The sequence below is a fragment of the Anas acuta genome, chromosome 10 (genome assembly GCF_963932015.1).
Source record: "Anas acuta chromosome 10, bAnaAcu1.1, whole genome shotgun sequence".
NCBI lineage: Eukaryota > Metazoa > Chordata > Aves > Anseriformes > Anatidae > Anas > Anas acuta.
The window spans coordinates 15,820,942-15,847,088 of NC_088988.1; the positions used below are offsets into that span (position 1 = coordinate 15,820,942).

Here is a 26,147-nt window from a genome sequence, read left to right on the forward strand (position 1 = left end):
GGATCTGAAAAGTTTACAAAGAACAAGTACGAATTTGTCAGTTGACTCTTATTATGTAGTCAGTATCCAAGAAAACAATTCGTTTGGATAAAAGATTTGGAGGAATTGTTTTCATATGACCTTGTAATGCAAATCTAGCAATGCTTAAACTCCCTCCAAAGGAAATGGTGCCAGATGTGGTTGACCATTTATAGTTACCCAGATGTCTCTGACTCCAGTGAAATACAGTAAATGTGAAAGAAATTCCACATGAATTCAAGTAAAAGTAATCTTAAAATTTGAAGGAGAAAAGAGGCAGGAGTGGACTTGATTCAATCTGTTAAAAGCATTTTCAATATATAGGTTTGGATAGAACCTGTTGCCTAAACTGTTCTTCATTTAAGTATCTAAACTCTGAATTACTATCATAACAGCTGTTAATGATGTTTCTGCCATTGTTGTTTGGTTGTTTTTCTTAAACTGTACACATTTTTAAATGTGTAGCTGCATGTGAAATAATTTTGCCTAAAGGTAGTGAATGCACATACAACTAGACGTCATGGTAATTACAGTTTGAAAACTTTTTCAGGAATATGAAATGTGAAAACTAAGTGTATTTTTTATCTTGTCATACAAAGATTTATTCTTTCCTTCTCGGAGCCAATCCAACTTTGAAGAATGTTAAGTCTAAGCAACTGTAGAGCACGCAGTCTCTTCTGTAGCAATGCAGTATTATCAATGTGATTGTGGGTTCAATGCATTACATTTGCTGCATTATCTTCAAAATTATGGCACAGCAGAGTGAAATATATGTTACTGTAGGACCTAGAAGCATTGGTTAAGTTCATGCTGTAAAAGATACATTATCACCTTATAAGATGGTATGTGCTTACAGAACTGTATAAATAGATTAGACCAGATACAGGATGAGAAAAAGAAAATTCAGAGAGATGGGACTGTTTTTATGAAGATTTCAAATCAAGAATATAAACTCTTACCAAATATGTCAGAGTCAAGAATTCATGCTAGAATATTTTTTCTTTAATCTGCAGGTCATTCTTCAAATATATTAGGTATAAATTCACTTTTAGATACTTAAAACCACTTTATATAATCATAGTCATCAAAACAGGCAGTTCTCTTCAGTCAGCATGTACAGTGTGCCATCTATTTGGGCCATCTCTTCTACCCTATTTCTTTCCTTCTTTCTTGTGTGGCTTGTGTGTGTGTGTGTGTGTGTGGCTTTTGTTATATGGACATCTGGGATAGATAGATGGATAGATAGGTATGTATCAGAAGATGTACAAAAATCAAAGTTACTTCTTTAATCAGTGACCTTCACCAACGTATGTAGTCGAGGGACTGACTCATTCATTAACAATACGCTACCATTTTTGATTTTTCAGGAAATACAGAAGTGAATAAACTGGTTTGTGACTGGTTAAGATGAAGGATATATTCCAGTCATTAAGAATGCAACTAGTGAATAATAATAATTTGAAGACCATAGTACTCACTGTATAAATTATAGGAAAACACATTGCATTGCTTTGTCTTTTTACCTACTGGGAATTGTACTGTAAATTATTTAATGTTCTTACTTTTATTTCAAACTGAGTTGCACATTTTGTTGTGGTTTCAGCAGTTCTGATTCTGTGTCCATGCCATCCGTTCTGTACTCAGATTGGTAGTTTACAAGTAAATAATGTGTTACAGGAAAAATAGTTACTCTAGTTTCTTTACCCAAATCCGTTTTTTATTTCTTAAAGTGGGAGAAAGATTTCTTATGTGCTTCTTAATCAGTATCAGAATTGTTGTTTTACAGTATGAGAAAACTGTTGTCACTTTGTGGTCAATGTTTCTTTGAACAGGCAGCTGACTTTAGGCTCTGCATCTTTCACAGATTTAAAAGAAATCAGGTGGGTGATCCCAGTTCTCTGCATTAAGAGGTTTTGTATGCGGAAAGAATGGTTTTGTCAGTTGTCAGTTGCTGAGGTTTGGAGTTGTGGATTACTCTGGGATATGCATCTGAATTCCTTTTCTAGTCCCACAAATGTTGCATGCTGCCAACTTTTCTGACTTTGGAGCTCTAAATTAAGGCCAGTTCCTTTGCTCATCCCACAAACTCTTTCATGTTTTTTAACCGCAGCCTGAGAAAGGCGCCTTGGTTTCAACAGCAGCAGACCAGCATATGTTTACTTAATTCCTAAGACATGATGACAGTGGTCTCTGTGCCACTAAAAGCTTTCTTCTTTATTATTTTCTGTTGAAGTTGATCTCTAAAAGTTTTTCACATGCCACATGTTTTATTGCAGTGTCTTCAGTGTGACCCACGAACAGCAATGGAAATTAAAGGAAGAGCAACTGAAACTGCGAATTGCTAAACTAGAAAGTGCTATCAAATCTGATTTAGCAGACAAAAATGAAATCCTTGACAAGATCAAAGTAGAAAGAGGTACTATTCTGAAATAATTATCATTTTCTTATGATGTGAGTTTCTCCAATGTTGGAGTTTGGGTATATTCCACAGAAAAGTGTGGTTCATTTGGTGGTAGTGATTTCAAAGCTGTCCTTTGTGAGTACAATGAATAATGTGCTTAAGTAATGACTAGTCATTAAGTACAAAAACTGACCCACTACAGGTTATGTGCTGAATGAAGATCCTATAATTCCAGTTGCATTAATTCTTCAACTGTTGGGTGAATTTTTACCCTTTATTCTGTATTTTTCCTTTTCTCTAAATTACAAGTTCTTACAGACAGAAGACCGTCTGACAGTCCCTTTCAAATTGTATGCTGCTACTCTAATCTCACTTATTGCACAAAGGTACATGAAACCTGTATAGGCACCTGAAGATGATTAATTGCCTTTCAACTTTGTGAATTCAGTTTTGTTTTGTTTTGGTATTTTCAGTGTACACACATTTTTACTTACAGCTGTAAACATATACAATAGTATAGTTTTGTTCTAATCTTCCCAACAGATAATTTCATATGTGTTTTTCCCATGGTGTAGAACAACTTGTCAGGGAAAGTTCAGCACCTTGCCATCTTTTTTTATCTCTATACTGTGATATACTGTGCCACCAAAAAAAATTACATGAAGAGCGCAGGCAGGAAGTAAACTAAATATTTTTGTGGTTGTTTCTTCAAATGTGTATTTTTGAAAGGTAGCATGCTTCCGTGAACAATTTAATAGAATGAAGTGGGTAGACATGTAAGTAATTATTATGATTATGATTCAAGTTCAGCATGTGTTTAAGATTAAGATTCTAACTAGTTCTACTGACTTCAAATACCAGATAAAATATTCAAATATCTTACTGGATTACAACAAGAATTTGCAAAAATTAGCCCTAAGTTGTCTTAATGGACAAATACTTACTGTCTGTCAGTAAAAAATGACATGTGAAATAAGAGTAAAAAATATATTGCACTCTCTAGGTAGTGTTTGTCCATAAAACCTAAGAACAAACAAACAAAAAACACTCCACACCCTTCAGCATAAATACAGTTCCGGTTTTATTCCATGGGCTAACCAAGAAGGCAATCCTAGGCAAGAAGGGGTTTGAGAGTTTGGCCCGTTTTGGTTGAAAGAGCTGTTGAAATTGCCGCATTTGGTTTTTAGAAACTGCATCAGGAAGTTTCTCTTCCCAGGTTCCCAAAGGACACCCTATCTGTGATCAACTCGGCAGAATGCAGCTCTTCATCTGTCTTGTTTTTAGAGAGCATTCCCTGCTGGCTTCCTGATCTCACCCACAGAATCTGTTTATGTCCTTATGACTTCATACTTCAGCTGGATTAATCAGAATAGATAGCCCCATTGTTACACTGAAAATCTTGTTTAATAATGCACCCGACACATACAGCTACAATCCAGTATTTTATTGTTAGTGTAACAGAAATCTTGATGGTTGGTCTACTCTGGTTATCACAAAAGCAGAAGAATAATAATGCAGTTAGAGTACTGCTGTACAGAAAAAAAGTCTCAATAATAATATAATTGGATTGTAACACGTGTGGCCACTTCCTACATTTTTGTTCCCTCTCCAAGTTATACTTACTTCTGTATTGCTCTTCTGGATTTAACAGTGAGTAGATTTGGATTACTGGAGAGGATAACACCTTAAGTCATCAGTCTGTGGAGTCCTCCTTTGGGAGGAATATGATGATGATGATGTTGCTAGGATTGACTTTGGGTCACTTTGCTGGGATACTTCTACACCTCACTTTTTCCCTTATTGTTATACAGCTTCACGTTACCTCTGAATTTGTAATATATAGTGAGTGCCCTTTATGCACATCATATGCTATTATTTTGTTGTGTTTAACCTAAAACCAGTGTTGTCCAGCTTCAAGTCTGCATTTTTTAGCTGAGCGTGATTCAACAGCTGGAAAGTCATCTGCTGCATGAAATTAATGCATATTATTTTTTTCTGGGTGTTTTCTAGAAGCTCTGATAAAGCTAGTTTCCTTTCTACAGAAATTACAGTTTTGAAGTTGACTTCTTAAGCAGCAAGTGTGAATAGATGTTAAAAATATCTACAAAAGCTTCACTGTGGTTGATCTGAGAAAAAGAGTGGACTGAGCTTTCTGCTTGTGTTGGAAAATTCAGGAGATGAGATAGGAGTACCTGAAGGGGGGTATCTTGTCTCCTCATTCCTGGTAAAAGTGCCAGCTCAGATCTCAGTTTATATTGCAGGGATAAAAAGCAACATCAGCATGAGGAACCCTTTTTCTATACACCCTACCCCACCATGGGGAAGAAAAAGATGTAGGTCTTCTGGGTGTATTATTTGGAATGGAAGAGTTGACAAGACTCAAGAGCTGATAGGTGTTTCACAATCTTCTATCAAAGTCTTCCTCCTCTCCCTCGCAACTCTCACCCCTCTGCCCTTCCCTCCCCAGCAAAACGAAGAAAAAAATCTCAAGGCTTACTTTGTTTTCTTCTTTGCTTTTAAATTTGTAGCCCTTAAAGTTTCTTGCTATATTTTCTTCAGTTCAGTTGTACAAATACATTACATTTTCCTCATGACTGCAGAGAATTAAAACCTTACTGGTTAGTATGTATTTGAATTGAAAGTGACTCTTCTGGAGTCTCAACAGATATGTGAGTAAGGCTACTGTGTGTAGGAGCAATGGCATTACAGATGATTCATTTCCAGTGAAGATGTCATTTATATATAAACTCTGCAAAATTAAAACTAACCTGATGTCAGTTTTAGAAACATTCCCAAACCCTTGAGACTAAAATCTCAGCCACCTGTGTTTTACTGAGTTCAATCCTCAAAACTGAAAAGCTATTCCGTAGAAAGTAGCAAAGTTGTGCATTATGCCCTGAGGGTCAACAGAAAAGATTCCAGCATTAAAATGATACTGTGCACTATTCTGTTGAAAGCAGTAGAATATATTCTCAACTTCGTATGTAGTGTTCTACCCATCAAATCCCACTAGAGCAGATGGGAATTAGAAAACCTAATACTTGCAATTCAGGTTGACAGTTAACATTTGTATCATTCTGACCTAGAATATGAATTCACAGTATTTAAGTGCATTGCATAAGAATACAGCTTTGGGACTTTGAAAAAAAGCACAGAAAAAATAAGAAAAACGTTGTCAAGAGAATAAGGAGTTTGGCTGGGGGAGGAGAGTGGATAGGAGAGAGTACATTTGTTCCAAAGAAAGTTCAGTGCTTTTGAGGTGAACTTGCTTTTAAAACTTTTCCGTGTGGAAGAAAGTAAGTTTTAACTACATTTTTTGGTCTAATCCTTGATTATTCTTTTCCTCTCATGAGACAAATTTCTCCTCGAGGCTCTTGAGATGTCGCTGTGGAAGCAGCTAGGCATTAGTGAGAAGTCTCTTCAACTTTCAACTGAGAAGTTTAATGGTGTTTAGTCGTTCAGGCTGACAAGTTTTGCTATCTTCTATGTTCTTTCCCCACACCTGCCCCAGAAGCAGAAACCCAGAGAAGTCATACTTTGAGTGTAGATTTTTGATGCTGTAGGTTCAGTTTTAATGAAAGAATGCTTTGTTGTTTTTTTTTTCATCTATACATATCTATCAGGTCAAAGACCATGTTCCCATCCCCCTCCTCCTGTTGGTTAATACTAAAGATTTCCCTGTAAAAAATAGATGAGATTCTCTATTTTTCAATTAAGTTTTTACACATAAGATAATATGAAAAGCTAAGCTTATAATTTTTATGATTATGTTGAATTAAGCAGAATATTTTGTTATTTCTCTATGTTAGACCAAAAGGAAAAGCTGATGCAAGAGAACAAAGACCTGCAGACATGCTATCTGGAAAATAAGCAACAACTAGATGAACTGAAAAATCACATGAAATGTTTGACCAAGGTGAAATCTCTCTCTCTTTTTTTTTTTTCCTATGTTTCATGCATAGTGTAAGTAGTTCTTGAAAGTAAAAGAATACAGAAATACAACCGCATCGTTTTATTCATGATATCAAGCACAGTGTCATGTATAGTGAGAATCTTGTTACTCTGAATATAATTCTTCAATATTCATTCACATCTGGTATCACCTTTTCATTGAGTATTTCTGTTTCAGGAAAGCGATGTTGATGCGACAGAACTCAATGAAGCTCTCTTGCTTATAAAGGTAACTTAGAAAGAATTTATATATATATATGTATATGTATATATATGTATATATATATAAGCTCTTGGTTTATTATTAGTTGTTTTCTACACAGTTCTTTGGATTTTCAAGAGCTGGATTATTTTGTAGTAGTTCATGCTTCAAGCATGTGTATTTCTCATTTTTCAGCTACAGTGAAGCAGAAAGGAAGATAAAAAAAAAAAAAAGCAGAAGGGAAGATAAAAAAAAATAATAAATTGCCAGGATGAAATGTAGAGTTATGTACATAATTCATTATAACATCAAAAGTGAATTAAACCTGATTCATAAGCATCATTTAAAAAAAAAAAACAACAACGAAAAAAAACAAACCTTGCTTTCTCAATCAGTTATCACACCATCTAGTTTTTCCTGTAATGTTGATAAGAAAAACATGTTTGTTTTTTAATTCTCTAAGCATAAGAGAACATACTCTAAGCCTGTAATCTCTGAATATGTTAGAGCAACCTCTCAGTTAACTACTTAGCAACCTCTCTGCATTTGCTAAAACAGAAATAGAAAGTTTCCAGTAAACGTTTTTTTTGTTTTTTCTTTTTTTTCTCTTGCATGTAAGATGTAGTTTTATTCTTTACATAAAAATTGAAAATGAAGTCAGGGGAGGAAGAAATGTGTGCTTTAAGCTTCCACTATTCTGATGACTTGCATTTAATTTTTCATAAATGTGTTTTTACCATAATTTGCAGTAATTTTACTATCAGTAGGAGAGTCTCTATGCTACTTTATGCTACTTAAATGTAACTCTATAATGATAATGAAAAAAAGTAAAGAAAAAAAATCAAAATTAAAACCCAAGTATTAGTAACAGAAGTAATGTAGACTTGGGAATAATTCAAGTTCGGATCATTCAGTAAAGCAGGTTTATTAATTATATAAAAGGTAAATATATTAAGGATTTATTATTTTTAATGGATTGGAAGAGTGATTGCTTCTGAATATTTCATACATTTGAATTGGTTCCTAATGACCATGAGATTACATTAATAAATGCAAGTCGGACAGCTATGGGTCTATGTCATTCCTATTTGTTGTTATCTTGTGCTCAAAGTTTGCAAAGTTGTGCTTACTCTTATTCTTGTCTCAAGATTTTATTCAAATGTTGTATTTAATCAAGCATGGAAACTTCCAGATATTTTGCAAAAGTTTGTTCAAGTAACTTTTCAAATTTGCTCCAGGTTCGAAAGCAGCAGAAGAATGAGGACCTTATGTTTTTGGAAAAAGTAGATGATGATATCAATAAAGATTTGGAACGCTCAATGAGGGAGCTGCAATTAACACATGCAGAAACAGTGCAAGAACTTGAAAAGACGAGGAATATGTTAATTGTACAGCATAAAATTAACAAAGATTACCAGGTACTAAATTCTGCACACAGTGGAAAATATCTTGATAATTACATTTTAACATTTGTAGCACTGGAACTTATTTTCCTTCAGGAAAAAATGAAGTCGTAATTAAGGCTTGCAAATTGCATCAACAAAAGCAGTCAGTTTTGTAAGTAACCTAACATAAGATTTGTTAATGTTGAAATGATCCGAATGACTGTAACATCAGTCTTTTAACTCGCCCTGATTAGAAACCTCAAACACATGCCTTCTTGGGATTATTTCTGAGCTCTTATCACGTCTTCACAGGCAAAATAGTAAGTGTAGTTATCAAATAAGCTTCCTTTTCCACAACGCTCTGCTTTCACTCTCTCCTGTTGGCTTATTGCAGATCATATTTTGGCTTTTCTTTCAATCAATCTGATTGTAAAATAATGCAATCATTTTGGAAAAATGATTGCAATCATTTGGGAAATAATGCAATCAATTGGGAAAACAACAACAACAAAAAACATTAAAACATTGTCCTGAAGGAATAGCTAGTCAATTTTATTTAATAAGGATTTTTAATTTTGCTGAAATGAATTGATCTCTGTGTTGCTGAATTTAAAATTGCCATTTTTGCATACTCCAAGTGCTCTTTCTCAAATTTAAATACATTTTGTCTTTGTAGCCAAAAGCACGTGCAGTATCAATGCAGACAGGCCTCAATGGTCCTTTTTCCATGCAATTTTTTTTCAGACTGAAGTTGAAGTTGTGACACACAAGATGGAAAGTCTACAGAAAGACTATGAGTTAAAACTGGAAAAGTATGTCCATCTTCTTGATATTAGGGCTGCACGCATCAGAAAACTAGAAGGTATTTTTGAAGTCTATTTTCTTCAATTTTTTGTAGTTTATCTACTTCAAATTGTTATTGTAATTTTGTTCTTCAGAAGAAATATCTTTCCATTCTTAAGACTAGTAGAAAGGTCAGATCTTTAATGACACATTATCTACGTGGTGTTTCATTGACATAAATGTTTGTTACTAATCAAGAAAAATTCAACAGAGCAGTTTGTGCTGCAATCCTTGCTGAATAAAACTAGCCAAGCTTTGATTTTTTTTAAATAAAAAGTTGACCATAAATATATGATTTATTTCACTATCCAATAATTACACAGTCATTTTACATGTTGCTAAAAATCCCAAAGTCGTGGCATAATGTAAATGCAGAATATTTCAGACTAATGAATTTAAAATACTATTTTAATGGCTTCAGTGTTTAACATGGTGTATAGAAATCCTGAAACAGGATAATTTAAAAAGCCTTATTTCATAACAAGATTCATGTTTTGTCTTCAAGTTGCATCCCATGTACTAAAGGACTGCATGATGATTTATGTCTTAATTCTGTAAGCACATACTCTTCTTTCTTTCTGTGGCAAGCAATATAACTTTATTTAGTTTAACCCTGCAAAAATATGCATCTTAAGTGCCCACTACATTTTAGCATAGTAATACTTGTTTTGATCACTACGTAAGGCTTCTGCATGTTTTGCTTTTTAATTGTTATTAATTTTAACATAATGTTATTCATGTGTCTATTTTTAGTTATACTGAAGTAGCTCCATTGTGGAGGTATTCTTGATGTCAGAGTCCTAAACAAGCCATAGATGGATGATTTTAAGCATGTAATTTCTTGTTTTGGTAACACCTTTAAGAAAGTAACCTTGTTCCTGTAATAGTATTACGCTTTTTCCTCTCTTTTCAGGCATAAATTATTTGTGTTTTATTTATTGCAGCTCAACTAAGAGATGTTGTTTATGGTACTAAACAGCACAAATTCAGACCGGAAATACTGCCAGATGATTCAGTAGATGAATTTGATGAAACTTTGCATTTGGAAAGAGGAGAGAATCTTTTTGAAATTCATATCAGTAGAGTGATCTTCTCTTCTGCAGCTGTGCATGCTTTTGGTGACCATGAGCCTGCAAGTTTTTGTACTTACGCATTCTATGACTTTGAACTTCAAACAACCCCAGTAGTGCGTGGACAAAACCCATTATACGACTTCACTTCTCAGTATCTTGTACAGGTTGATGACTGCTTCTTGCACTACATACAGAGAAACAGTATCACACTTGAGGTTCATCATGCGTATGGCACAGATTATAAAACAGTTGCTGCATGCCAACTGAAGCTCCATGAAATCCTGGAAAAGAATGGGAAGATCTACAGCACAGCAGTTTTAGTTGGTAATCAACATACCACCATCACTAAACAGAATACTCATTAAGTGACAAATAATGTGTATTTGGCCAACAATTAATTCACGTACTGCTATTTCAGAAGAAGAAAAAATGGTTTATACAACATGATATTTCCTGTTGGATGTGCAGTACGTTCTGGTGATTCTACCAACAGTTGTGGAAAAGCTTGTACTGGTACAGTTTTACCCAGAAAGAGGCCGCTAGCTGTGTGTCAAAAATATATTTCAACAAACCATTCTAATGAGCTATTTTTGCCAGTAATTTAAACTGCTTACCACTTGGTGGAACATTTCCAACTATTGACATATAAAACTGTCCTAAGCTTTATTTTTCTCAGAGATTAAAATAACAAAGTTGGCTTGGACAGTAAGTACTGCAGGTAACAGAATGAGAAAACTGTCATGCTTCATGTTTAGGTCATTCATGTAGAGCCAGAAGAGTTGTGTTGTTCATGGCTCTAAAATAAACTGCAGATTTCGTGTCACAAACACTGCTGTGATGTATAGTCACAAAATAAATGATAATTTGTGGTATGTCCTAGCATTTGTGTTTGACTTAAGTACTTTAATGTTGAAGATTAATGTGATCCCATATGTATTTATTCCTTAGGAATCAAAGGAAACATCCAAAATTATGGTACTGTAGAATACTGGATCAGATTACGGGTTCCTATGGATCAAGCTATTAGTCTTTACAAAGAGAGGTCTAAGGCTCTGGGGTACATAACATCCAGTTTTAGGGAACATGAACAATCATCCCAGGTATGTTTAGTTTTGTACTTCATAGTTTTGGATGCAATGTTTAAAATTATTTTTTCAGTTGGAATAGTTTATTTCAACTCTTGATGTGCTCAAGGTTGAGGAAGTTAAATGTTCTTGAACTGTAAAATGTCTTTAGCAATTGAATGATGTGTTTTTCATATAAAGAGATACAGAACCAATTGAATTACAGCTTTGCTGAACTGGCAAAGTCTTAAGCTTCAATTATTTATTTTTACTGACTTGGTCACTAGAACATTTGAAATGATGATGTAATTAAATTGTATTGTATTTTCTTAACCTATAAGTGTCAAATTTTGTTAACATTTTGTTCTAGTAAAACATTCAGGAATGTTAGACCAGCCAGGCCTTGGATCACTATTACGGGTGAAGTAGTTGTCTAGAAAAGTCTAAAGGTTCTTAATGTTTGAGTGTTATGACATTACTTCACTTTTTCCTTTTTATTTTTATTTTTTTAGCTAAACAATGAAGACACTTCTGACAATATAAAGCAGTTTATAGTCATGTTTAGATAAGGGTCACAGGCAGGAAAAAGAAGGGACTTTCAGATATCTTTAGTACTTGGTTGAAGAAATAAAAACTACTATCAACTATGTTGAATTGTATAAATTAAAACACTCCAGACCTAATGGGTATTTTTTGTTATTTATAGCTGTTAAAATTACAACAAGTTTGGAGTAACTTCATTGTTTTATATTATTCCATAATGTAAACTTATACCAGAATACCGATTCCAAAATGTAATTTGAGAAGTGCATTTGGTATACACATTCTGTTAAGAGTCAGTGTAGGTATTTTCAGAGAAACATTGAGTTTGATAGCACTGCAACATTTGCTTTAAATCTGATTTTAAAAGAATCAAAGGTATTTTTAACTAACTCATAAAATGTGGGTGTTGTTAAATGCCAAAAGCTGGTATTTAGTTTTCTCTATTTTTTATGTTATGTTATGTTATTTCTAGCTGTGTTACTAGTCCAAACATAGATGAAAGGTAAGGCATGTGGAACAGAGTGTTTTGTTGTAATTATTGTACAATTGCAAATTCAAACATGGCAACTGAAATACACTGATTATAAAGGAGAAAACAGGAGAACCGTCAGAAATGAATAACTGTTTCTAAAGAGCTGTTTGAAACACTGCAGTTATTAAAGATGTTTCATGGCGGAAACAAAAGTCATGTAGCTATAGCACAGATGGCTACATTATGTTAGGGATCCTATGAGTCTGCAGCTGCACAAGTAGCTTCAATTGTATGTTCCAAAATTTAGGCTTTCACTAGTTAAACATATATATAAAATTTTCTGTCCTGTGTAGTGGCAGAAGTCATAGAAACATGAACTATACACAAACTGCTATAAAGACTTTTTTTATTATTTTTATTTTTTCCAGTTCTGTGTGTAGCTAGAAATAATAGTCTTAAGGTTGTATATTCAGGACAATATGAAATTGTCAGGGTAGCTGTCTCTACCAATTCCGGTGTGGATTATTTAATCAAAATATACAACATTTTATCACACACAATTAAATTGATAGGTGTTTCTCCATATACCAGAAGACAGAACTCTGCCTTCCAAAAGCAAGATGATTTTGTACAATGAATGAAAATAGCTGAGACATGTCACAGCAAAACAAAGTAGCCCTTTGAGATAGATGAAGATGGGGATTACTACTTTAACATAACCATATTATTTGTTTTCTTGTTATTCCTTAATTTTTATTAAAATTAATTTCCTCGTTTACCAACTTCCTTATTCCACTTCAAACATTTATTATTGCTTTTCACATACTGATTTCTATTTTTTGTGAATTCTTTGTGTAGATAAAGATTTTGAAGAAAAAAAAAACTAAGACAAATCTGCAGCACAGTTTTAATTACTGAAAAGTGTAAATAAAAGAGACTGCAGTTATAAAAATTATATCTTGACACAGAATAGCTGTCAAGGTCAGAATCTGGAACTTTAAAGCTGCACTGGTTATGAATCACTCTTAAAACTTAACTGCTTTATGGATGATCACATGACAAGTAGATCTTAGTTTTAGAAGAATAAGGCAAATAATCACAGACCTGAAAGGTTTAACCTTTTATTTCCTTATACCAAAAGAGATGTAGCTGTATTTATAGAACAAGTAAGATTTTGTCATAGAAAGTTAAACAGTAGTTATAGTGTCATCCAAATAAGTTATTTGTTCTATTTATAAATTTCTTAGAGTGCGCCACTATAAGAATTCTAATGTTTTTAATTCCACTTCTTTTTCATTTAAAGCAGCAGATACTCAGAACTGCCCAAGTCAGCACTTCAACAGATGGCAATTTAAATGAACTCCACATTACAATAAAATGTTGTAACAGTCTACAGTCCCGAAAAAAACATCTTCAGCCAAATCCATATGTTGTCTACAAGTTTTTTGATTTTGCAGACCATGATACTCCCATCATTCCTAGCAGCAACAACCCAGAAATAGATGACCATATGTGTTTCCAAGTGCCAATGAATGCAGATTTAGACCGATACCTAAAATCAGAATCCTTAACATTTTATGTATTTGATGATGGTGAAACAGAAGAAGGTGGTTATTTAGGGAAAGCCAGTGTGCCTCTTATTTCTTTAGCACATGACAGATCTATTTCAGGTAAGAATTTGACCTCTTTAAACACAACAAAATCCTCACTTCCTGTTTCATATCTCTTTTAAATCTCTTTAAGAACCAAACCAAAAAAAAACCTGTATCATTCATCTGCTCCTCTTGTCTGACAGAATTTTAAAGTCCAATGAAATCTTGGAAAGAAATTTTGCATCACGGTGTTACTCATGGCTAAAGAAAAATCTGTGACAGAACTTGGAAATGGATGAATGATTTTTTTAATATAACCATTAAATTGCAAACATTAGAGAAAGAAAAGAGCAAAGGAGAGAAGAAGCTTCAAATATCTCTTTTGCTTACTAAGACAGTACTAATAGAATGTTTCAGGATTGTTGCAGTTTCTAACAAAAATACTAAATTAGTGGGTGTTTGTTGTGGTTATCCGCAAACTGCAATGAATCCTGTATCTTACAAGAAGGATGGCAATAGTAGAGTTTTCTTCAAAAACTAAAAAGTAAAAGAGGAAATGGAAGTCAGAAAAGCCAGCTGTCTGAACATTCATTTATGATGATCCTTACAGGGATAAAGAGTCTTAAAATTCTGGTTTGTTCTACTTACTGGCCCTGGTATGGAATAGTTAGGTTTTGATAAATAATCATAACTGGAATGACATTTCACTCTAGCACTGACTAAATGCTAATAGATTATTGATATTTTTGTTTTTTCTTTGCATTTTAGTAATCTGTTTGCACCTTGTCTCTTTTACTACTGATTTTTGCCTTAAGAAGCCTACCAAATTTAGCAGTTATATTCCTCACACTACTGTATGATTATGAGTATATTGATTATTAAATATAAAGGCCCTCTTAGTCTTAGCATCAGGTGGGAAGGGGTGTTTGAAACTTGATTTTCAATATTTGCTGCTTTCATAAATGACAAGATATTTGTGTAAGAAAAATAGTAGGTGCTTTGCAATAAGTCTTGGGGAAAAAAAAAAAAAAAACATTTAGTGCTTCTCTCTGGTACAAAAACTAACCTAGAATTATTTAATATTTCCTTTTACTGGCTCTTTCTTAAATTCTGATGATTTAAAAAATAGTTACTTGGTATATGTCCGCTTTCTCCCTCCTTTTTTTCTGTTGTTGCTATTACTTCAGTTTGTCAATAATTTATAACATGGTTTCTTTCTCTGCATGTTTTAATTTTTTCTCATTAGTTTACTTTTCTACTTTTCTAGCTTTAGCTAATGGCCACTTAAAAATAGATTATAAAATTGACATGAAAAATCAGCGTGTCTTAGGGAAAAAACATCAAGATCTAAATTTGGACTCTTAAAATCATTGTTGAGTGGAACTCCAGATGTGACCTAGTCTGACTGCCTGACCCAGTTAGACCAAGTTGCTTAGAACCTTGCCCAGTTAAGTTTTTGAATATCTCAGAGGACAGAGATCTATTATTTGTCTGGCCAACCTGTTCTGGTGTTTGACCACCCTTGTAATGAAAACCTTGTTCGTTTTCATTTTCCATCTCGTGCCTGTTGACTCTCATCCTCCTCCTGTGCACTGCTGGCCCCATCTTCTTTGTACCCACCCATTAGGTAGCTGCAAACAGCAGTAAGATCTCCTCAGAGCTACCAGTTCTGAAGGTGAAACAAATCCATTTTAATCCTTTTCTTCTATGTCATGTGCTCCCTGTCGCTCTTGGTAGCCCTCCACTGGACTTGCTCCAGGATGTCACTGTCTTGTGCTGGAGAGGCCAAAATGACACGGTGTTCCAGATGCCATCTCGTAGATATTAAACAGAGCAAGAAACTTCCCAGGGCCTGCTGGCTGCTGTCTTGCTGTTGAAGCCTGGGGTGCAGTTGGCCTTCTTTGTTGCGAAGATGCAGCTTTGCTGGCTCATAATTTTCAAAGAGGACCAGCTTCTTTTCTGCAAGGAAGGCTGCTTGTAGCTTCTACTGCTGCTTGACATTATTCAAGTATGCAGGACTTTGCATTTGCTGTTGTTGAGCTTCATGAGTTTCCTGCCAGCCCATCTTTCCAGTCTGTGTGAAAGCAGCTTTGCCTTCAGTGCATCAGTTGCTCCCCACAACTTGATATCATTTACACATTTGCTATGGTGTTCATAACATAAAAGCTGATTAATTAATATTTCACTGTCAACTATAAGACATTTATGGAAGTGTTGAAAATTTTACAGTATGATTATTGTAAAATATAATTACCCCACAAAAGTGGTTAATAAGGGAAGATTTGCAAGTAAATTTAAGGTTTCTTCTTTGATAAAAAATGTATCGATTTAATGTTTTTTTTAAATCATTTTATTTTCCTTAACAAAAAATAAACATTAGTAAAAAAAAAAAAAAGAGGGGGGGGAGGGGGGAATATATTTAAATTACATATGAACCATATTAGTAAAAATCAGTTATGTCATTTCAGATTATCTGAGAAACCTACAGAACTCCTTGAAAGACAGTAATCCAGTCCCTTCTAAATCATGTATTTCTGAACGTTCTCAGTGTTATATTGGGTATATTTGAATCTACAAAACAGTCTTTTGACATTATTTCAATAATGAAATGGCTTCTAAAATTAAGACCATTAAGCTATTTTATTCTTGAATCACATTCAGCGTTGCATTGCATTTTATTGTATATATATAGAATAAGATAACTAGATGGGATTTGCCTTTTGCTTTCAGGTACTTTTGAACTTACAGATTCTGAAAGCCAGGTTACTGGTGCTATCAGAGTTGAACTAAAATGGAAATTTGCCTACTTACCACCAAGTGCCTCTGTAATGGCTGCAGACTTAAGGAATTACATTCAAAATGAGGAATCAATGGCAAGTAAATTACTAGCAGAGGAAGAAATGCAGAATCCAGTCCCGTCTCCTCTTACTGCATCAGTGACAGTGAGTAATCTAACCAATTTACAGAAGCTAAAAGATACAAAAGATCTATTACAGCAGATCATTTAGTTCTTCCCTGATGACCAGGATTTGTTGTTACTGTAAAACAATGCATACTACAAATGATTCATATAACCACCATCTTGGACTTCCTTTGGGAAGTGAAATCTTTCTTGTGCCAAATATTTTTTAAAGTCATAACGTAATGGTAGACAACTGGGTAGTAAAAGAGAGAGTAGGGAGAAGAAATAACAAACATTGAATATCATCCTTATCAACTGTATTTTCAATGCTGCTGTCCTATGTAAAATGTAGCCACATTAGTTTAACTCCAGGACTAAGGTTGAAATTAGTGATAGTTACAAAGTTAGCTTTGTGCTATTTCTGTCATCTCTAAGAAACTCAGCCAGAACTCAGTCAGCTGGAATAGCTTTGGGCCTAAAGAATTACCAAGAAACCAGATCCAAACCTTATGTACAGACACCTAGGTGTATCTGCAACACTGTCACTATTCTGGCGTCTACAGCATGGTGCTAAGATACCCAATAGCTTCTTAAAAATCACTCAAATAAAAAGTGGCACAAGGATTATTTTTTTATATAAAAGTCAGTAAAGTGGATTATCAAGAGAGTACAGATTGAAGAGTAATGAGCCCCTTTTTATTTGTTATTTTTTGTCTTTTGTATTATAAAGTCACAGCTGAAATACTAGTGGATCACTTTATTAGTTTTGCAACTATTATCAATCTCTTATCTGTTTATGACTTTAAAATTTTTTGGGGAGTCAGGGGTAGAGAAAGGTGTCAAAGATATGGCAAGCCTATAGAAAAAGAAATCAAGCATGCAATAAACAGTAACAATTTATTCTGCCAGATGCATGATGCTGCTGAGTTTAGTCCTACAATGATTTTGCACCTGGAACTCACTTTGCATTCCATGGATGTTCTGTAGAATGTTACGCCCATTTGTGGCTTAATTCTGAAAGGCATCTCCATTTTGTGTGGGGGGGGTACTCAAACAAGAACTAGATCATCTTGCCCATTTAGAATTGAAAGTAGTACAATTACATTTGTGTACAAGTCAAAAAAAAAAAAAAAAAAAAAAAGGATTTCTCAGAATTTACTGTAAATAAGATAGTTAACATATGCTAATAAATGGACTTCAACCATATTTTTGTATTATAGGTACCAATACCCAAACCAAGGCACCGTGCAGCTCAAACAGAGAAGAAAGTATCTTTTCTGGATGCTAGTTCAATACAGATGGCAGTAAGTTTTAATTGCTTAATTAGTTTTCTTGCATGCTGAAGCAAGAAAGACTACTTATGTCACAGTATGGACAAATTGTAGAACTAATAATTGTGAACACTCAGTTGTTTAAGCAACAGAAGATTGGCATGTCCAAGGCAGTGAGTGATAGCATAGCAGTGCATATAGGTGTTGGAAACAGTGCAGGGGTATCTATGATTCCCTCAGAATTGCTTGCTATCCTGCACAGCTTATGAGCTTCCCCTTTCATGGACTTAGGGCAGATTCAAACAGAACCAATTAACTGTCTCGGCACTGTTTCTTAGCTCTCTAGGTTATCAAAATGTCTTTAATTAACCACAGTGAAGCATAATTGGTTGATTGAAACCTATCTGAAGTGTGCCAATGGTGTACGCAAGTTGACACCATTTATAGCCACCTCTTTTCAACAAAGTTTGTCAGCTGTGATCACAAACACTGTGAGGCCGAGTACACTTCTAAACTTGCGATAAACTATCGTTTATGTTCTAGACTCTAGGAGGCTTTTCATGGAATTAACTCAAACATTTGCTAGATGGTATACATTTTCTTTTTGGTCTTAAACTGTTTTCTGAGGATAGATTGTTTTAACTCCAGTAAGCTCAGATGAGTTCTTTAATAGCTAATTATAAAGTTTATTATTAATATCATGTTGCAGTTAACTAATAGTCTTAAAAATACCAGCTGTTTTCTTTATTTACAAATACCTTGATTGAATTTATTATTTGAAATACCAATTTCGATTCACAGCTCCTTCTGCTATTGCTGTGGCTACAACTTTGTTTTGAGCTGTACTATACAGATGAGAAATAGGAAAAAAGGCAAATGTCAGAGAAATCAAATCTTTTTAAAGCTAACTGACCCATTAGCCATATGGTTAAACGCACATAACTTCAGCTGTCCAGATTAGAACCTGTCAAAATCTGTCAGTTTTTCACAAAGTATGATTTTCCAAGGGAGAGGTTTAGCTATTTGATCTTTATCAGGAGTCACTCACTACCAGCTTTAAAAATCCAAATCTCACTGTCTGGTTATAGACAAGTAATGATAGTACTAACTAATGAAATATTTGGGGTTTTTCTGAAGTCTAAATCTTGTGGTGACGTTGCAAGAGTGTGCCCATGTAAGAGAATTAGAAGCTTAACAGATAAAAAATGAGCAAGAATGGTCTGCTTCATTTTCTGAATAGCAGAGAATCTGTTTCTCAGATATTCGTATGACACGTGCCAAAGCAAATAGTTTTGGGAAAAGGAAGCTCACTAAAAAATTGGATGAATGGTTTGACTCTCATTAGGACCCAAACTGTATGAATTGTCCAGTGTCGTGGGTGGAACCTATAGCAGTAGGTAGATGCAGTAATGCTAATCCAGAAAAGCAAAGGAGGGTGTAATTTCCTGTCCAAATGCTTCTCCACCGGTAAATTCATACCTAGGTTTGTGTTTTAATTATGTAGTATGCAATAAAGTCTTTCCCTTATTTTACCCATAACTTAGGGCTCTGTTGTTGAAAATGACATGGAACATACACGGAAGATAAAGGCCTCAACAGGTCCAAGCACTTTAGAGGTATGAGATTATTCAGTTTTTGCAGTTTATATAATGTATTGCATTTGAGTTCCAGGTGTATGTTATCTCTTCAGAGCCATACATTAAAAACCAAACTATCGTTAAGTAACATCTCCTAAACTTCATTGAAATATGAGGGGGAAAAGTGATTCTTTGTGATGACATTCTTCTTCTTTTTTTTTTTTTTGGTTGTTAGAAAAGAAGGAATTTGTCTTCTTATTTGTCTCTATGTTTGGATGAAGTGTTTGTCTTCACTCTAAAAATTATCATTATAAAGTGGGGTAGGAAAGAAGAAGAAATATATTATCTTTGGAATCTTGCTAAATACGTAGCATTTGTAGGAGAAGATAAGTATTAAATGCTGTAGTACCCCGGTTGGCTTTGAAAGTAAGTTCCTGTGGCAGATTGGCAAGCTCTTGGTTATGGTGGTGTTAGTGTTTATTCACTGGCTGTTAACTTCCTTTCATTTTTCTACTTAAAAGCTCATTCAGGGGTTTGAATGAAACGCAAAAATCTTCCTCTACCACATCAGGTCATATTGGTCAGGTAGAATAGTCAAAAACTAATCAAAAATATTATCCACCAAAATGTAACTTTCTCACTGAAGGAATTCTTTATAAGGAATGCCGAAACATTGTCTAAAATAGTGTTTTAGTTACAAGATCATGTGTGCCAAGGAGGCACAAAGTCGGTTTCACTTATAGAAGATTCCAGTGTTTTGTGAATATCGCGTTGCTTTGTGTGGCTCCAAATGTCCTGAAATGGTTAAACTATTTTGTGTCCAAATATAAAACAAGTTTGGAAAATCTGGGTGTTCTGTGGACAGCTGAAAGTTACCTCACGTATTCTGAGGTTTGGTAGATGAGGCATGACTCTAGCTGTGAAAACCGCAGTCCTGGAAGACAATTATTAAATAATAAATGGAATCTTCCACTGAAATTTGCAATATCTCTAATGTTATGTCACTGATAAGGCATTATTATTTGTAATTGTGCTTAAAGTGAAAGAAGGGAATAAGATTACTTCAGAGACGGGTTGGTATTAAAGTTATTTTACTTTAGATAACATAGTTGTCATATTTTATAGCAAAACTGTTTCTGTCTTTTTTTTATCTTTTACTTTATTTTTCGAAAAAGAAAATGTTGTATGAAATATGTTATAAAATTGCCAAGTTAGAATTTTTTTTTCCTATTTTTTTTTCAAACTGAGTCTGTTAGAACTGAAACAGCTGAAATATAAATGAATATCCAGAAATTTAATTGTATAAGTTGACAGTCACTAAATTATTATAATAGCTATGTTTTCACAACTGTACATTTGTTAGAGAATTGTCTGTCTTCCGTATCAGTTACCTGTTACTGCAGTTGAAAACTTTCAATTGCTTCTTATATTGCGTAAACAATACAGTTGTTTAAAAGGCATTTGTGTAATGAATGTGAACCATAACTTTTCAAGTTTTGAACCTTCGTAACTTTCGAGGAATGTTTTAAAAACTGAATTTATCTGTTTTTATATTGCATGTGGTATATAAGGTTAAACAAGAAAGGCTGGCAGATGGTAAGGTGAAGGAGGTTGCTGAAGAAATTCAACAAGAAAAAGAAGACCTCTCACATCTTTCAGAAGGGCAGTTGGCTGACCAAAGCCTAGTTACCTCTGGAGATGAGACAGAAGTAACTGAAGAATTGGAATCGGAAGGTAGAATTCATTTTTTACAAATAAGTAGCTGTATTTCCTTAATAAATCTATCTTTCCATTTTTTAAGCATTTCTTACTAGCAGTGGGAGCTGCCTCATTATGAGAAGCTGCATGACAGAAATGATATTCTGGTGTACTTCATAGCTGAAGCTGGCTGGTGGGTATGGTGGTGTTATTTTCATCCCAAATGGAAACTGTATAGTAATTGAATGCAAAAATCTGGTATCTGACCTAGATTCATAAAAAATTAAAGGAAACCTGGCTTCTATTTTAAATGTCGTTATATTCTCCCATGGAACTATACTGTTCTAAAGACTATTTTAATGAATATGCTCCTTTGTCTGCAGATAACAGCCAGTGCTGATACTGGAAATCCTTTCAGACAGTGAAAGGGTAGTATGTCTTACCATATTTGTGACATAAAGTTGTTAAGAGGTAGATGTATTTCAAGATTATAAAAGCTGGCTCACCTCGTTGCAACTCTAAGCTTAAACAGTTTATTAGCCTTTGGTACCGTATTTAAAATAGAAACACAAACAGGATGTTAAAATTTCAGATTCTTCTTCATAGCTTCTGTGTAAAAATTCTTTAGTAAAATTGGAAAAACATGAAGTTGAATCCCTGTTGTGTTTTTAAGTAATTTGGTCCAGAAAAGAGAGACCTGAATATTCTTCAAAGTAGTTCATCTGTGTTATAGAATTACTTTATTTAAGAAAAAAAGAGTACCTCTTTAGATATGCGTGGTGTTAAAGCTAATAATAGCAAATGCAAAAGTTCAGGCCATATCCTACCTATGAACTGCTGTTCATACTTCAGTTCATGACAAGACTTGTATCATTGCACTTACCAACTTTCGTCTTGGAAATATTAGTATTTTTTAGCAAATCAGAAAAAAAATAAATGTATTTAGACCATGTTAAAGATCATTGATTTGCCAGTCTTATCTTTTGCAAGGAAGAGATTTACTTATGCTGTTTTGATATATTTATTAGAAATAGCTAATATATCGCTATCAGGTTTCTCAGCAAATCTCAGATGGACCACAAATACAGGATTGTTTTTTAACTACGTTGATTCTTATTTTTTTTTTTTTTTTTTTAGCAGATCAAGATGATAAATATACAAATGATGCCACTGAATCAATAATAACTGACAGCGATGACTGTATTGTTGCAAGTCCAGTATCCAAGAATATTAAACAGGTCAGCTGGAATATTTTATGGCAATTACTTGTTAGTCTAAAAAACAAATGAACGAAACTTGTTAAGCCCAATTCCTCTAAGAGTAGCTTTCCTATTTCTAAGGTCAGGTTCTAAGGCATTTCCAATGAATTTGCGTTTTCCCGTTTCTGGTTGAAATAGATGATTTTTCACAGGAAAAGGAAAAATTTACCGTAGCCATATTGTTCATGTGGTTTATTGTTTTGTTTTTAACTGGGAAACTGACTACCTGATGATGATTTTCCTAATTTTGTGCAAAAATATCATTTCTATCTAATATAGTTTAAGAAATTTTTAGAATGTACCAAGGACTTTAAGGTAAATATTGTTTAACTTTGGGTTAATTTCAGCTGATTTTGGACCTTTAATTGTGACTATTTGTTGTCATCTTTTCCACCGTTGTCACCTGATATTTTGTTGATAGCAAACCCTTCTTTTGCATGGCTGGGATTCCCATGTGCTGTGTACATGCCTGTGTTGAACCAACCAAAAAGCAACCGTAGAAAATTAGGAGATAGTAATGATGACCGTTATCTTGTTACGTTGCATTTGTTATGAACACGTAAAAGACTTGGAGCTAGAGTTTTCTAATGTTTTTAAATCTGAAGGCAAATTTTAGTTTTGGACAATAGACAAAGATAACTGTTATAATGTGAATAATTATAATGTGAAGATCTTTGTCGTATTGTTCCATGCTGCCTGTTGTCTTCATCGCCACATTTAGGAAAATGTGCTTTTCTACTTCCTTTGGTGCTTCCTGAGGAAGAAGAGAATAATTTAATTTGTCAAGGCCTGTAGTAAATCTGCTGTGTTTTATCGCAGTATGTTGACTTGATGGAAAGTTGTTAAAATTGCATAAGCTTGGCTTGAATACATTTCAATGCAACCAAATGGATTTCTTTGACTTCACAATAATTTTAGAGCTAAAGATTTGTTTTCAGAAAAATTTGTGCATACAGTATCCGGTCACTTCAGTGTACATTTTTTTAATAGACATGGACATTATTTTTTTTGGCACGGACAGTAATTGTATTCTTTTGGATTGTCCTTAGAACCTGCAATTAATGAGCATAAAGTCATACATACAATGTATCGCAACATAATACAAATGTGGAAAATTTACTTGAAGAAGTATTTCAAGAGCATAGTTCTCTACAAACACAAGAATATTGTATACTTTTATAATGGTCACAGAATAGTCTTGTAAAATAGACATCTATTGTTTAATTGTAGTACTTCTAATAGTTAATACTTCTCTACTACTGGTCTGTCTTAGCCTTCTTTTAAAGGAGTAAGGGTATGCCATTATATCAGCCTTAACTTTTTAATGTTCTGAAATATGACAATCTAGAGGTAGTTTGATTTTTGTATTTTGTATTCAGGTGAAGGCTGTGTGAAATCTTACAAACTATCAATGTCAAGTAATGCTTCCTATGATAAATATTGCTCCTTTTTTGTAAGTTGTAGAAGAGATTTAGGGATCTATACATCCCTAGTACTCTTGTATTTTATGAAAATTATTTTAAAATATTTTGGAGAGTATTTTGGGTGTAGATTCATTTCAGACTCATTGATTTCTGTCTTCTCAGATTTGTTCTTCAAGTAACAGTGCATGTTCAAGAAGGGTAGATAAGACAACAAAAATCTATAAGCTATTAAAGCAACACAACTGATACAAATTTCAGGTTAAAGTTATGCATTGATGTATTTGAAATCTTTGCAGAATACAGCATGTGACAATTGAGATCGAATTCATATTTTTTAAAAGACTAAAAATCAGTGCCTTTTATCTTATGAGATAAATATCCTGCTGGTAATCAAACACTGTAAATAAGACTTGTGGTTTTTAGTGATCGTTATGCTAATTATCCTATGAATCTGAGTTGTATGCCAAACTGTTTAAGCCGTTTAAGATCATACTGTTTCTTTTTTGCATGTTGCAAATTAGACAGTCCATGGTTATTTCTTAGATATGTTGATCATAAAGGGAATCTAACAGATTTTCCAGTACTTAGCTATACCACTTGCTTCTTTCTCTTTTCTTCTTGTCTATGATGTATAATTAATCATAGATTACTTCATTTTGTTTCATTTCATTTACAACATTTATGAGGTTCACTTTGTCGGTATGAAATGCTTGTCCCCTTCTTTCCTTTCCAAAGTGGTGTAATTAGTGTTAGCATCTTTTTTAACAGGCTACATAAAGTTTAGTGGCTGGATTAAATCAAGTCATTAACATAATGTTCTATACAATTTGCCCCTATCTCTTTTCGTTTCCAGTACATCAAAGTGCCACCGAGTGCCAGTGTAATTGGGCCTTGCTAGCTTGTCAGGTTCAGTCAGGCTGATGGCTGCTGCTTTTACTAAAAAGCTTCCAGGCATGATAATTAATAGAGAAAAGAAGTCTGAGAAATGTAAAAGTTTGGACAGTTCTCTATGAATATTTCATACATTTGAATAATCAGAAGTTAACATTATCAATTTGATGTATAATACATTGATTAAAAGCCTTGTTTCAGATCCTCAAAATAGACATCAAAACTGGGAATTTGCATTTTCTGTGGCATGGTCTTTATATTTAAAAAAAAAAAAAAGGCTTTTCTCTCTCATCCCTCCTCCCCTTCACCCCCATGCCTACACTTTATCTGTATAGGAAATGATAAAGGATTCGGTTATCACAATAAAATTTACTGCTGTCAGCTTCCAAGTTTTCTTAAAATGTGCCCATAAAGCAATTACTGGCAAAAACAATGTATTCTGTGGTAGTCCCATTCCTTGCTTTAGGAGTGTTTACGTCTCTCTTTTTCATTGCTGATTCTGTGAGTGCATTATCTTGCGCTAATAGCAGTTTATTGAAAACTGTCGTTATTGGTTCCTGCAAGGTTACATCTCTGGGTCTAATTAATGTTGACATTAAAGTCTCTCTTAAACACTAGTAAAAAGCAACACCAGTTCCTTGTGGCTCACCTGGAAAAAGAAATGTTATTGAAAATTTGGGTAGATTTAAATATAAATCCCCATACAAATTCCCTATATGTATAGGGAAACAATAAATACTTTTCCTTTTAAAATGTCAGTTTTGTACAGATAGCTAAATAGTACACATCCTCCTATGAAATACCTGCATTCATCAAAAAAAAAAAAGTGATTTGGACACTGTGTTACAGTTTTACATTGTGTTTTACATTGTGTTACAGTTTTAAACTTTGCTTTCTTCAATTCCTCTTTTAAATTTATTTTCTGCACGACTTTAATACCTTTGGTGGACCTTCAGGAAAATTCCTGAGTACTCGATGCTTGTCTTAAACCGGCCTTTTCTGTGAATACCCAATCTGAATTTATGGATCTAAAAATTTAGGTTTTTAATGTTACCCTGTGTTGTTGAATCGCTATGATTCTACTTTGTCATAAATACTAGTTCTCTAGTATTCTCTTGGTCTTGTCTAGATCTAATCTTAGCTGCTTTGTGCTTTCTTTTTTAAGAAACTAGGGAAGTAAGAATATTGCAGCAGTATATTTAATGAAAAAGGAAATAGAATTTATGAAATAGAGCTGTTAGTAAGTAAATGGTACTTCAATAAAAGCTTTATAGTCACTATTTTCAAAGAGTACTGATAGGTCTAAGATTAAAAATCAGCTTATGCTGTTCTCCACCTTCAAATAATTGTTGGCTACATCATGGTCACTATTAGGCAGGAGCTCAGGTAAAAGAAAGAAAGCTTGAAGGATCTGGGAAAAGCCTAAGTTGTTGTTTTTTTTTCCTACTGATAAAGCGTGATGCGGACCCTGTTTGATTGGGTATTACACTGAAATAATGAATTTAAAAATTCTAGTGCTTGACAAATAAACTTTGAAGTAATAATTAAAAGCATGTTTACAAGCCATTGGTCTTGATGGGA

At 33.9% G+C, this 26,147-nt stretch overlaps 1 protein-coding gene across 1 annotated transcript in view; it reads left to right on the forward strand.

The window, feature by feature from the left end:
* RPGRIP1L (RPGRIP1 like) overlaps positions 1-26,147 on the forward strand; it is a 70,940-nt gene that overhangs the window by 23,082 nt on the left and 21,711 nt on the right. Inside the window, exons 9-22 of the mRNA XM_068693790.1 lie at positions 1,851-1,898; positions 2,295-2,434; positions 6,229-6,335; positions 6,549-6,599; positions 7,811-7,990; positions 8,702-8,819; positions 9,745-10,197; positions 10,822-10,973; positions 13,256-13,622; positions 16,275-16,486; positions 17,667-17,750; positions 19,262-19,333; positions 20,866-21,028; positions 22,130-22,230. Of these exons, the coding sequence (XP_068549891.1) occupies positions 1,851-1,898; positions 2,295-2,434; positions 6,229-6,335; positions 6,549-6,599; positions 7,811-7,990; positions 8,702-8,819; positions 9,745-10,197; positions 10,822-10,973; positions 13,256-13,622; positions 16,275-16,486; positions 17,667-17,750; positions 19,262-19,333; positions 20,866-21,028; positions 22,130-22,230 (2,248 nt within the window). The remainder of the gene's footprint in view (positions 1-1,850; positions 1,899-2,294; positions 2,435-6,228; positions 6,336-6,548; positions 6,600-7,810; positions 7,991-8,701; positions 8,820-9,744; positions 10,198-10,821; positions 10,974-13,255; positions 13,623-16,274; positions 16,487-17,666; positions 17,751-19,261; positions 19,334-20,865; positions 21,029-22,129; positions 22,231-26,147) is intronic.